General features: G+C 36.7%; 1 protein-coding gene across 1 annotated transcript in view; it reads right to left on the reverse strand.

The window, feature by feature from the left end:
• Window positions 1–11,879, reverse strand: part of LOC135688233 (high affinity cGMP-specific 3',5'-cyclic phosphodiesterase 9A-like) — a 30,624-nt gene extending 18,745 nt beyond the window's left edge. The window contains exons 1-2 of the mRNA XM_089114138.1: window positions 11,721–11,879; window positions 622–772 (exon numbers count right to left, since the gene is read on the reverse strand). Coding sequence (XP_088970264.1) covers window positions 622–709 — 88 coding nt within the window. The 5' untranslated portion in view covers window positions 710–772; window positions 11,721–11,879. The remainder of the gene's footprint in view (window positions 1–621; window positions 773–11,720) is intronic.
• Between the last annotated feature and the right edge of the window lie 2,991 nt (window positions 11,880–14,870).

Genomic DNA, 14,870 nt, shown 5'->3' on the forward strand with positions numbered 1-14,870 from the left:
CCAGAATAACTGTAGCGCTAGAAAATTGTCAATTGCAATCGAAAGGAAAAGAAGCAGTGTTTTTAACAAAAAGAGGTGAGAGATGTGCTGACAAAGGTGAATAATTGAGTATTGTCGAGGTAATGCAGATGTCAAAGCCGAACGGCTGCAAGGCGGTTTCAGATGTATATAAATTAAATATTGAAAATAAACAGCCTCCGCACTCTGTTTAAGTTGTGAAAGATCGCTCACAGCTGCTCTTAAAACATGAGTTTCAGAGCCTTAAACGGAGAATCAGAATAATACGTTGGTTAACTCTGTAGATGATATCATCTGAGTATGCCAAAATGCTGTATAGTCAATGTTGAGAAAAGTTGAAACAGCAGGATGCTGGCAGGAAAAAGCTAGCGATGAAATGGAATCAAAGCAAAATGAAGTCAAACATAAATCAAGGGACATCATGAAGGGAATTTATAAACAGCCACCTCGTGATTTTAATTAGACAGCAGGAAGCCCTGAAGAAATCATAAATACATATAATATCATTCGAGTGAATTTTGCCTAGTTTGTTTTGTGATCTCCAAGAAAAATTGGAACCGCTTAGAGGTTAGGCTCACTTGAAGAATGAAAAACCACACTGACCTTTAAGATCGTCAACAGGGGTATCGCTTCTGAACTCTGCACATTCATGTTGATCTCCCACTACAAAGTGGATGATCTTTGAAGCCATGCTTTCTTGATTACACTCTGAAGTTAGTTCGTAGCTATGAAGCCATCAGTCTTCCAACAACCCCTGAAACAAGAACATTCCAAACACGTCTCTTTCATTCACACAAACAAGTGTACATTGTTATCACTCAGAGAAAGACTGGGCCGATCAGTCCTCCGCAGTTTCCAAGAAATACAGCCCTGGCGGCTCAGAAGTTGGTTTAAATGTCAAAGAGCCCTAACTTCTATGTCATTTTGATATACCGTTACTCCTCGAACTAGCCCCCTGGGGGCTTATTATCTTTTTAAATATTCGAGGGGGGCTTATTTGATGGGGGCTAATTCAAGGAGGCTTATACAATAGGGGGCTTATAGAATTATTGTAGACATTAAGAAGACATTATTGAAAGACCTCGTTTATTTGAGTAGGAATTTCTTTATGAGCATTTAATTAATTACTACAAAAAGTATGAATTTGTTGTGGTAATTCAATAAAACGCCATAGGCAACCTCAGATAGCAAAAATCATCAAATGGAGGGATCCAATTCGAGAATTTACGGTAGCAGTGGGGGCTTATTCAAGGGGGGGGGGGTTTATTGACAATTTGTAGTTTTAGAGTGGGGGCTTATTCGAGGGGGCTATTCGAGGAGGGGGCTTTTCGAGGGGGGCCAATTCCAGGATTTATGGTACATATAATATATTAATTATCATTTCGCTGCATTTTTGTAACTATTGCTCCTTTTTTGATAGTAACATTACAGTAATATCGGTAGTGAGAAAAACAACACAAAGACGGCGCTACAAAATTGGACCTGAGGGGGGTGGGGGCTAAGAATCAAGTTTACTAGTGACATAGAGGACCCATATGTTAGGTCCGATGTTGAAGAAAATTGTTGAAATTGAGCCTTTTAGGACGGCTGAAAATGCATCTCCCAGGCTAAAAATTATCAAATTACTATACTGCTCAGAATAGACAATTCGACTAGTCTCGGAATGAAATTTTTGGCAAAATGTGATAAGGGAGGAGTCATGCTAAAACTCTGGCGACAGACGTTGGGGGAAGAAAAAAAAGATGACCGTTGGTTTAAGTGCACATCGATGTGAATAACAAGAAGCTGTTGTATTGATTGAGAGAATATTGCTTCCTGAACAGAAATGTGCATCTTCTTTGCCTCGAGTATTTTCAGTAGGCCATGTTTACACATGAAAATGCTGACATTGGAACGAAACAAAATATCATCTACTGAATCGATGCAAATAACAGATAAATCATAGAAATATACCTAAATAATTTAGTAAATAGATAAAAGAAAATCAAGCAGTACATCAACAGTTTGTTCTCTCTTTATATTACAATCTGTTTTCAAAAATAATGAAAGTGACGATCAAAACATTCCTTCAGCTCCCCCCCCCCCCCCCCCCCCCGCCACAGGTTAAGTTTCGGTCTCGGTGGATTTCATGCGCATAGACATGAAATTCTTTGGGATATAACCACTTGTTTTTCTTACTCTGTCGATGCTATTTTGTCATCGCATAAAGCATATCTGGTGTTTAAAAGGGATAATTTCAGATTTTACTTCCAGCTTCAGGCTTCATATCAAGGCTAAGTGACAAGCAACTTTCACATTGATCGTTCAAAATGTGCATTAGGATAACCATGATTTTGACATGCAACCAATGTTATAACTTATTCTGATAGGTCTCGGAGATCAGGAATCATTCTGATGTTTTAGGCCCTGAACTCACCAAACTGTGATTTTTTCTAAGCATTGATTAAAAATGGCTTATAAGTTATGATATCCTCAGGCAATGTAGTAGATCAGGTTCATGAATTGGAATGTTAGGGACTGATTGAATTAGATATGTGTAGGTATACTTTCCCAAGGACCTGGATATAAATATTTAGTATTCAATATTCAATATTCAATATTTAGAAATACTTTCAGATAGTAAACAGCTATTAATTCTTTGGGAGATGGAAGTCAATGTTGCTTGACAGTTCTCCCTGTATGCTATAAAATCGAAAATCACCTTTTTGGTTCACGATTAACCCTTTATGACCCTAGGTGCAGAGTAGCGATCTCAATATGCGACTCATAGTAATTTTATCTTTGTTAGACTCTCTTTTAACTTCATGAGCGATCCCAAAGTGGGGTTGAAAACTTTATCTTTTATTTCAAAACTATTTAACCTTTGGGAGCAATTTTCAAAGATTTATCTTTTATATTAGACAAATTTAATACCGGAGACCCCTCCCGCCTCCAGATCGGCTTGCAAACAAGGCAAAAAGGGCCACTGATGAGATTGAAAACAGATTAAACTCAGACTAATACATATATATATTTCCTTCTTCTTGTATTTGGAATTCAGCTTAAACCGACGTATGACCTCTTTATTAATTTGAACTTAGAGGGGTATTTGCTGTTGAGGGTTGCCTTGGACCTCGCTTTTTTTAATGTCATCCTTGATTAAAGGTATAAAAGCTTGCTAGGGAGTAAATGAATGGACAAGATATGTTTGTTCTCAAATTCTGCTTTTTCACGCGTTTTTTCATAATAAAGCTCATATTTGCAGATTCACCTTAATCAAGCCTAGGAATCGAGATCTCCCTTGCATTCTACAAGGAGACACTTTTGATTTATCGGTTGGATGTGTTTGCTATGAAAATAAAATGGTATAGAAACCTGAATATTCGAATTTATATTTGGATTAATATAGCTAAACATTGAATGAATGTCTGACAATTAGAAGCAGAAGGAAATGTCAAGAGCTAAGGCAACCGCAGATGAAATCTTGTTATCGGTTATTGACGTAGCTCGACGAAAAGTACTCAGGTTTACCAAAATATCTTTAATTTACGTGACTTGGGGACGGTCACGAAATGAACACTGGGAAATGTTGTAAGCGTTTAACCTGGTAATATCTAGCGTGGTTCAGTTAATAATTGTTTTATTCTATTCGAGTGTCGTCTTGGTTTTTCAACAATATGACGAGAATAAAAACGATGGATTAATAGTCAAAAGCCGTCATTCAGTTTTTCTAGTTTAAAAACAATTTCTATCAGATTTCCCCTTCAAGTAACAGCCAACAAAGTAGTATAAACCACCCTATTATCTGTCTGGGTTTTGAATCAGAACCAGGTAGTCTTGGGAGACTGGAATCTAGTTAATAAAATGCAATGACGGGTCCCTCATCCCGTTTATAACATCGTCGCTGTGGAACGATTTTGCCCTGTCACCCCCGGTACAGTTTTGACTCTGCTACGAGAGATAAATAATTTTGTGACGTCATAGTTCCGTTTTAGAGGGACAATGTCAACGGCAATCTCCAGGTTGCATTCCATGTACTTAGGCCCGAAGATCTTCGGCGTACACCCCGGTTCTTTTCGGCGTTCGGCGTTCGGCGTGCTTTTCGGCGTTCGGCGTGCAAACCAATAAAAAAGTTTTTGGCGTACTTGAAATTATCGTTAGTTGGCATGCTAAACATGATGCCATGTACATAGTTAACGTAAAATAAAAACTCATACACCACAGTTTTCTTTAACAATCAGTTTTCTTTGTCTGGCGCAGCAATGTTTGTTGTTTTACTAACTGCTTTTATATTTCCCGCGTACCTTAACAAATGCCCCGGTGGACCTTCGGGGGAAAAGTTGACATGGAATGCACCCTGGGGCAATCCGAGACGTTTTTTAGGGGTTCTAAACCAGGTCAGCGAAGGTAATCGAGGCACTGACTGCGCCGAAATTTTAGAAACGAGAAACCTAGTCCAGCTGGACTAAATAGCGCTTTTCAAAAATGCTTTCGTAATTTCTTTTTTCCTCTTCTCCGAAGCCATGCAGAAAGAAGCTCATTGTTTATTGCTGATGTAAAGGCCGTATAAGAAATTGTTGCGAGAAATTTGAATCAAAACGTTACATACACTCCTTTTTTATAAGAACATTGTTAATAAGAATCTGCATGCTCAGAATCACCCAATTTTTAAAAATATTTTAAGAATATTGCTCAGTCTCAGCTCACATGTTTCTGTCTCATTTTTCAGCAGTCGCCTGTTTGCGATGTTATTTGAAGGCAAAACGTCAATAAACGCCTTAAACGTCTGTCATAAGCTAAGAAGTCATTTGACACAAGGCTTAAAAGGGCGTATCTAAAGAGGGTTGGGGAGAATTACACTTTTTTCTACAAGAACCAGATCATTTTTGCAGAGGCTCGATGTTCTTCATTTTTAGATAATTTGAGGCAATGGTGTTCTTGATGTTGTTTGTTTTTAAAAATTTATTCTCCTGCAACTACATTAATTGCTTCTAATATGACTGAATAAATATCTTGCATGATATTTTTAGCAGCACATTTTATTAACATCAGAAAGCATTTTCAAAAGGTATTTGCTTTTCTTCCGATTGACCTGAGGCCGGACATGTTTATATGTTCTCCTTACTTATGTGGTAAATTGAGCCTCGGTTTTCTCATAAAATGTGTTCTTTTTAATCAAAATGAAACTTTGGATAAGAAACGTTTGATAAGCATCAATCAAATTATAAGTCACAGATTATGGTTACTTATAAAACGATATTTAAAGGTTGAAATGACTAGCTAAGCAAATTTAAAAACCTTTGTATTAGCTTATATTTCTATGTTTCTACGTCGATAATTATAGTGTATATCTGTACATGGAGCTGTGTGAAAACTGGTATGAAATTTTGTCTCCACTCATTCTTTCACGATCAAGCAAAAAGGAAACTTAAGCACCAAATGTCTAAAGACATTGAGAGAAGCTAAATACATAGGCCATTAATTAGCTGGACTTGCTACAAGTCTCTCTCTATCCATCAAAGAAAGGGAAAAAAGAAAAAATGGGAGGGAACGAAAGAGTAATTCTCTCCTTCCCTTCCATTTTTTCTTTTTTCCCTTTTCTATGTTTTTCAGATTACTAAATGGATAGAGAGAGACTTGTAGCAAGTCCATTAATTAGCTTCCTATTAAAATGTACGTAAAAATTCTTCCAAGAGAGTAGCTTAATTCAAGCTAACTTGTTTAATGGTATTGCACAATATCTAAGTATAGAACAGACTCATTATATGGTTCTCCCGAGTCCCGATATGTAGTGATACACCTGCTGGAATTTGAAAGGTACAAACACTGCTTGGTGCGAAAAACAACTAACCACATCGAAAGAACAAGGCTCTTATGCACAACAGCCTGGGTAGACCAGCAAAGCTTGGGTTTTAAAGGTATATGGATAGAATTTCTTTAAATATTTTTTAATTCAAATTGTTAAAAGAAATATCAGAAAAGGATGAAATTCGATAAACTGGTGACAGTAGCAATGGTGTCATGAATGGCAATACAATCAAATTACAATTGCATTGAGAAAACTACAAACCTTTGCAATAAATAATAAATATATCACAGTTTTATATATTTTTATATCTAAGAGTTGGCTGTTCAATCTGAAGTATCAAACAAAAAACTGGAACATAGGCAGATATAATAGCGTAGCACAACTGTTTCTGTTTTACGTAAAGATTGTCAAAAGCAAGTGTTTTTTTCTCTTCCTAAGTGCTTACCCCCGGTTGTCGGTACAGTCAAACTTGTATTTTATCAAAATTCGATAAGGGGCGTTATTTCATACTTTTTGTTGGGGGGGGGGGGGAGGGGGTTGGCTGCACATTCGCTCTGCAGAAAAGTTTTGCCCTGGCAAAAACTGAAAATGTGGGGAACCGGCCCTCGGTTCCCGTAACATTAAAATAATTATCAAGGTAACTCGTACCCACTTGAACCTTTGCCTATGGCATCCACAAGTTCACCGACGTGCTTACCTAACCTTGGGGAGGCGAGCAAGAGAATGTTAAAATGAGTGAGGCAAAACTCCATCCTGAAGTTAAAAAGCATGCCCTTACTTTTTGCAACATGCTGTCGATATGCACAGTAGCATCTCACTGATTTTGTTACACCAATACGTAAAATCAAGGATGTCTTACTCACTTTGTTGGCAAACGAGGCTTGAACGCGTCCCTAGAGCGCAGTTGCTAGCAATTGCACAGCTTACAATTTAAGAACAAATTACGAACAATCCATCCTCAGATTTTCAAAAAAAATTAAGAACAGCCAGCCTGAACTTAAATTTACTGGTTCTAATAAAAAAGAGCTTAATGGTAAATATTATCAACATCCCTTAAGGCAGTGTCCCGATAAGGCGTCGTACATATTTTGGAAAGGATTTATCGATGATATGATTTATGTCTGGCAACAAAAGCTTGAAAACCTACAGGAATTTATACAATACACCCTATATCACCCACAAAAAATAAAATAGATAGTAAAAACAGTATACAGTCGACTCCCCTTAAAATCACACTGCTGTTTACAGCCAGATCAAATTTAGACCCAATTATGCAAAACTATTCAATAAAATTTAGACCCAAATAGCCCCGTTTACAGTGTCACACTCGGTTTACAGTCACAAGCTTTCAAGCAACAGGCACTTTTTTAGCAAGAAACTGGATTCCAGGCCTCTCCCGGCAGAAGGCGGTATGTCAACGTCCGGTTGGGATTACATCTTTTCTCTTAGTTTTCTGGCAAGCGGTGCTTGTCTTTTTGTATGGTTATTGAAATAAGACGCAAATATCGACCAAGGGTGTAACACTTAAGTTCACAGTGAAAAGAAATCAGAATCTATTTAGAAATCTAAGCTTACACTGGCAATTCCTGTTTTGTGTCACTGGTAGTCTTCATCATTTAACGTTTGGAACAGACTTTCTTGTTACAGTTATATAAGAAAAACAACAAAGAAGATCCATTGATAGAAAACATTTGCCCTGCGAAAAGCACTTTTGCCTTGCGAGAAGGTCCAATTTTCGTTGTTGGGGAAGGGAGTGAACCACCAACCCATACCCCCCTCAAGTGATGCCCCTGAATTCGATCAATGGTGAAGAGGGGTAATATTTTGGCAAGTATCCTTTATGATGATTTCATTACTATTAACAAAATCAAAAGAAATTTATGTTTCATATGTTGGTTTGCATTTACCGGAAAAAACTGAGGTAACTATTCTATTCTTAAAAGGTCCCTTTGGAAATCTAGATGACATTCTGCTAACATGGAGGAATTGACACTGCATTTTGAGACTTAATATTATCAAAACGCTTGGTGGCAGCTAGTTGCTATAGCTGTTTGCTTCACCATGTACAATTATTGAAGTGCTTCTAAAGATTTTTATCTTCATTTAAGATCTTGATTTCCAAAATGCACTTTGTAGTCTACACCAAACTGCTGCAATCTAGCCCAATTCCATATAATCGATGTAAGATTCAAAATTTCCAATGCCATGCAAACATTTAAAGAAATGAAAGATTCATGTGCAATTATGACTTCTGAAAAGTTGTACGCTCTGATAATAAATTCATTTATAAATGGCTTTGAAAAAAGCAAACATTTAGTAAACTAAAGCTTTTCGTCTGACACTTTTCAGAGTTTGAAACGTCAGAACATATATCGAAAACTCTACGCTAAGAAATATATATACCCAGTTGTGGATCGAAATAGGCCAATCAGAAATTCATTTATAATTGCATCAACTCAATAACATCACGATCTCATCAGATAAAACCAATATCGAGCTTTGAAGTGCATCCGGTCGGCTTAAAGCATTTCAGGTATAGAACGAAGAGGATAGATGGCCTAGGCCTATATTCACAATTGCTTGTTAGATCACTGATTCTCCTTCTAAAACACAGGAAGGTTTTTGTTTTCTATACAAATTCATAAAAATTTTGAAACACCTAATCAAACTTTTTGTTTCTGCCACCTATAGCTGCAAATTAAATGCCGAAATTATAGTTTTCGTTCTATAAATCATTATGCGTTGTATTTTATATTTTACATTCTTTTCCAAGAAAAGTTTAATACTTTCGCTCCCTTCAGGATCTTCAGGAATGGTTAGAGTGACCTTGTGGAACGATTTCAGCAAAAATTGCTTTCCTCAGCTTTTTAGTACTTCCTACTAAAATCAACTCACTACAAAAACATTATTTGTTGTACAATCTACATGCTTGTTTAAAGACAGTCTTATCGGCTTTTCTCTCTTTCCACATGAGCAACATTGCTACAGGCCACTTCCCTTCGTGAAAAGCTTAGGCCATCGCCCCTTTTGGAACGACTCAAATTTAGGCATGCAAAAAAGCGCACAGGGCCTTTTTCCTTCTAACTTTATCATTCGTCAATATCAAAACAGACTTTTGTTGAGCCATTTGTTTTCAAATTCAGAGTAAGGTAGAGGGGTAAATAAAGTTATCCCCCACTTTGGTTTTCTTACTTGAATTAGAGTTTATCACGTGCCACACGTTCAGCCACTCATATATTTTCTAGCATCACAACAGGGAGCCCGCCGTTCCTTCAAAGAAGCCATTAGGCCAAATGAAAATGCTCCCGCTAAAAAAAACCCAATAAATGAAAATTGTGCAAGCTATTGTTTGGGTTCCAACGAATATTTGTTTTTGAGAGATGAAGAAACACCTTGTGGGGGTTTGTTTTGCTTTTGCTAAAAAGCCGACCGAGGGAATGGCCAAGAAAGTTGAGTTGCAGGAAAAAAAGAAGAGTCGAAGGTTTACTGACAACTTTTTCATTTACATTCTTTTAAAAGATTCCCCTAGCTTTTTTGAATAAAATGAAACAACGATAATTAGCAAAAGGTAAATGTAATGTCGTCAGCAAACTTCTTCAAATTAATATTCATCATTGCACAGTCAGAATTCATGAAAAATTCGAATCGTTCCATAAGGAGCGACGTGAATCTAGTGTTCCGAAACTAGCTGACGTTAGTGTACCAATATATTTCGTAGGGATTTTAATTCGAGAAGCTGTTTGGAAGCGGAGACTTGGCGTTCAAATACTTATATTTGTATTTGATCTTACTCGTGAATATTACCTGTAGTCTCCTCATAATCTCCACGAAAAAAACATTAACATAATCACAGCATTTAGATAAGCTGTTATATTTTATAAATAAAATAGGAGCCCCTGTTATCACAACCATAAGTATCACTATTAAATTACAAGAACCATTACGATTTCTACAAAATTTGCTGCGCATAACCCACCCGTCACTTCTCCAACCACTCCATAAAGACATGTAGATTCTTATTATCTCTATGAGCCTCGATCACCGCCGTAGCAACAAAATTAGCCGACCGACACAAACGCACGGGTAACATTTGCGGTCATTACAGCCAAAATCTATCATGTCAGCTATGCCATAACGTAACTATTGCTTCACCTACCAACTACGGCAGCTTCCTTTTCCTCTTAAATTATATAATTTCAAAATATTGTTAAGTGTCCCCTCACCAACTTCATTAAAACATTTTCCATGTTCCTTCGGCCAATTAATCTATATATCCTTCTCGTCCACCGAAGAGCACATTCACCCTTTTGATTATCATAGAATCCATGAACAACTTCCACATCGAAAATTATGTATATTTACATAGCAGCAAACAATCATCTTTCTTGCTATCAGCCCTGTAAAAATTATTTTCCATTATTTTGGTGAATAATTAGAACAGCAGCATCTGACAAGTCCAGGTGCACTACACACAACGTTATTCTGACATATATTCAAAAGATAATTAGACCTTTCGCAATAGCTCGATCAAATGCTTAGGCTTTGCAGCATTTCTTAATAACAGTGCATTGCACATATATATATGCATTCTTTAGCCAATGTCAGAAATTGAACCTTTGAGAAGTGAAGCAAGGACAGTGAAATCACTGAGTTACTTGTTTGGGAGGCTTTTTCTCTTGTATTTGCATACCAAAATATACGAATTTTGAGATCTTCTGAGTCATGTCGAGATAGGTTTTGAGGCAGTTGCATCCTAACCTCTTTTTAAAGTCTACCATTGCCTCTACTCCAAACAGTATTCTAGTTTCTTTTGACGAGTATAAATGGCAATCAGAATGACTATCCTTTCATGTACTGAATGACTGAGAAATTCTCGCAGCCATTGTCTTAGGTTACAGAAGTGTCTTGGGTCAGCAAAATGATCCAATAAGAAACCAAAGCGTATATGTTTAGTAAATCTTTAATAATTCATCCTAGTTCTCAATAACGTTTTTGCTCCGCCGGAAAACTTGACCAACACAAAAAATGTGGCTCTCGTAAAAAAATTTATTCAAAACATGTGCGTGCAACACAAGCTAGTATTTGTAAAGATGAACTATGACTTTCAAAAAAAAATTGGAATGAAAAATTAAAGAAATATTTCTAAAAACGATGATAAATTTATCTTGATTCATTTGTTTGGATTACATTTTTCTTGCAAACCTAACTGGGACTAAAACAAAAATAACAAAAAATGTAACATGTCTCAATGGAGATGAGAGATTTCCTTCTCAGTAATATAACACAAATTCATGTTCCACGAAAAAGTCCTCTTCCTTGGTTTACCCTTCCACGAGTATTTGGCGAAGATTTGCAGTAACAAAGACGGTGATAAAGGTTTATAAAAAATTCAGTCGACAAAAACAATGGAGAGAAATGTAAAATAATTGCAAGAAATTACCAAATATGTTCTTGGTGCCATAAAATTTGGAGATGGGATGAAATAACAGAAACACGGCATAATAATTGAAAGAAATTACCAAATATGTTCTTGGTGCCGTAAAATTTTGGAGATGGGATGAAATAACAGAAACGCGGCATATGTATGCAAGAATAGTTTTCTCTCGTAATCACAGTGAAAACGAGATACAACGATGGTATTGACTGCAAAAAGATAATCACTGTACGTTGTAAAAGACTTGGCTATATAAAGCTGTACAATCTGAATCACTTTTGAAGGCGAAGGTGATCTACAGTGTTTTCTATACTACTGTCTTGATGTTTGACTTTGTAACTATTTCACAGAATCGAGAAAACAATATGCCACTGTATTAGCCGATTTCTTTACGATTTGGGGTGAAGCTTGAAGAAATGGTTATTGGATTCCATGCCATACGACACTAGATAATTGCGAAATATCAACGAAAAAACTTACAAAGTTCCTGAGATAGAGAATTTGCTTGTCCTTAAGCTTTATTCTGATATTATCGACGAAAATTGCGCGAACCACAGCCGTTGAGCCCTGCAGGTACACGGACTGCACTAACAATTTGAAAGTGTTATTGTAAATATGTGGCCGTTCAGTTGAATTTTATAAAACCTTAGTCAAAGCTCTTACGTCAATGCACGATCAAACAAAAGAAACGCAATGCATTATTCATGTGGCCGAGTTAATATGGCTCGATTTTATTTTTAATTGATCCAGGGGTGGAACTGCACGCTGTATATCTGATCCTGCAAATGCAGGTCATCGTTAGGAAACGCGCGCGCTCAAGAAAAAGCGAGGCCGTCTACCAACAAGAGGACGAGACTGTTGTTGCTAAGCTTTTTCAATGATGTGGTGAATTTACTGATCAATAAATGTGGAAAGTTGTAAGAGGCTTTCTTCTTTCCATTCTATCAGAACAATTTTTTTATCCGAAGCTTGCCCCTAGAAACCCAAAGCTGCAATCCAAAGAAGTCCCTGTTCTGGAGGTCCTCTGACGCCACTGCCAAAAAGTCGATTTAGTCAGTCAGTGGTGTAGACATACAATTTTAGGAAGTATAAATTAATCAGAAGTTAAAAACAAACTCAACGCAATAACTGCCCGTTTTTCTTCAGAAATAAGAAAATCATACCATACAAATATCGAAAATTATTAACATTTATTCTGCTTTTGATCGCTTTATTTGATCAACGATAGGGAGCCTGAACTATGCATGCCCAACTTACAAATGCATATCAAGATTGTAATAGCGATGTCTTGTTATGACGTTCACCAAATTCATACTCAATGAAGCCTCGGGTAAGACATATATTTAAAGTCTAATCAATTTAGTTGAAAATGGCCTGGTATCTAGAATTATGCTTTTATTTAAGAAGCTTAATGCCAAAATTCGTTTGACTAGATAGTAATGGGCCGTAAAGCGATGCCGCATATCGTCGTTATGACGCGTTGCCCCTCCACTGGACCACTAGACGTGTGAAGAGGCTCTTATTTCCAAAATTACAAAGTTTTTCATAGTTCATTGGTTGATGATCTAAATTGCTTTAAGAAAAACCCCCATCACCTTTATTGATGCTTTGCTAGAAAGGTGTGTTGTTGAATTCTGCCATGCAGTGCAGTGTAAAACGATTTCTGCCTTCCAAGACTCTATTGAAAGGGCTCGTTACTTTGTTTATCTCGGCCCAAAGACGCATTAGTTAATTCAACTTGCTTCATGAATGAATACAAAGACTTTGTTAATGAGCTAAAGCTAAAAGGATATCTTAAAAAATTGGCGATAATTTGTCATTAAAAGCAGTTGTTTTATGGAAAGGGAAATAGGGGCTCTCACGTACAGGGGCAATTTACATATGAATTAGCTTAGTGGGGGAATTGGCTTGATCAAATATACGCATGCTCGAAGGGAATGAGCCTGGAAAAATCCCAAAGGGAATAGAATTGTCTTGCTACTCTCAGGGACATCTCTGCCAACCCTTCGTCGTCGACTCTTGACGCTTTTTAACCTTTTTTATTTTCTGCAAGGAGTTAGATTAGTAAAACAAGGGAAATATCAAACGGTTAGGGGCCGTCAACAAGAAAGGCGGCTGGTGGGGTACTAGAACAAAAACACATTCTAGACTTGCACCCCCTAGAAAATTCATTCACAAATGTAACATTGCACTATAAAAATTAGACTGTTAGAAGTTTTCCATGTCAAGTTAAACAAGAAAATGTTTGAATTTCTCATATAAAAAGTGTTTGCAGGGATGGTTGAGCAACAGCGACTGGGGGTGCTAGATACCAATTGGATTTTGGTGCCACATCCTTCAAGTTACTGGAAAATGACGGAAACGCCCATTTTCAAAATTCGATTTTTAACTGTATGGTAAAGAAGATAAGAAGAAAATAATATATAATCTTGCGTTAAATTGTTATTACTGACTTCCAAAAAAAATAATTATTACCAAATGGAAGCAAAATTTACCGACGAGCACAAAAAGTCTGGGGTGTGACACATCCCCCACACACACCGACACCACACACACAGATATGAGTATATTACGATAGGAAGGTTAAAATTTTTAGAAGATGATGGTTTAAAGGAAATGATGGCCTGAATTGGCTGCTAAAAATTGAGCTGCAGGGTCGTAGGAATAATTTTCAGCTGAAGAGGGCTCGGTAATTGACGAGAACGGGCATAAACTTAGATTTGAGCACTACTCACATCCACAGTCACCCTATTACCCGGCAAATGTACATTATTGTGCAGACATCAACCATCTCGAACCGTTTAAAATAAGCAAATAGTTCTTCGACATTGCAACTGTTTGAATATTCTATGCATCCGATGTCCCATCACAATCCAAAGATTTCTAGGTTTTAGATTATTTACAAAACACTGCATAAAATACAAGATAATGATTTCCCATTTTCATTAAAAAAATTATACCAGTAATGTTTTTCCAGGGTCATCTGCTAATATTTTTGATTTAATTACGATGTTTATAATATCATTAGACTAAAACTGATGATGCAGCATTTCTTCGTGCTCCAAAAGCAGAAAGTCCTGAGAAACAAACATATGGCATTTCGGAAATTATGTTTGTGTCTTTTTGGAGTATTAAAAACCTATCAGCACACAGTGCTGCAGCAAGAATCCCATCTTATTACTTCTAGCAGCAACATTTTCCATATCATCGGTATTACGCTAACTTTAGCATTTAATTTGCTGAGCATCTTTTCTCCATATCTTCCATTATATTTTTGAAGAGTCATGAAAATCATTTGCACATTATTTGCTTTGCAATCAACAAGCTGTTTATAATTTATATGAATATAATGTTTTGGACGATTTTCATTATTCAGTTGAACAAAAAACTCAAAAGAGTTCAAAATAACGAGCATTTTTCTTCTAAGGGAATTAAAAAGTGGCTGGAGACAGCGAAAATTCAAGGTGGCAGGCAGTCGAGGTATTCTAAATTATTTTTCTATAGGCGAATGGGAAAACGTTCGAGATAGCGAAAGTTCGAGGTAGCGGGCAGTGGAGATAGCGGATGTCAACTATACACCATTCTCATTATGGCTTTTTGAAAAAATTAATCAAAAACACGAAATCTTTG

The sequence above is a fragment of the Rhopilema esculentum genome, chromosome 19 (assembly GCF_057945365.1).
Source record: "Rhopilema esculentum isolate cy_ngs chromosome 19, ASM5794536v1, whole genome shotgun sequence".
In the NCBI taxonomy this organism is placed as follows: domain Eukaryota; kingdom Metazoa; phylum Cnidaria; class Scyphozoa; order Rhizostomeae; family Rhizostomatidae; genus Rhopilema; species Rhopilema esculentum.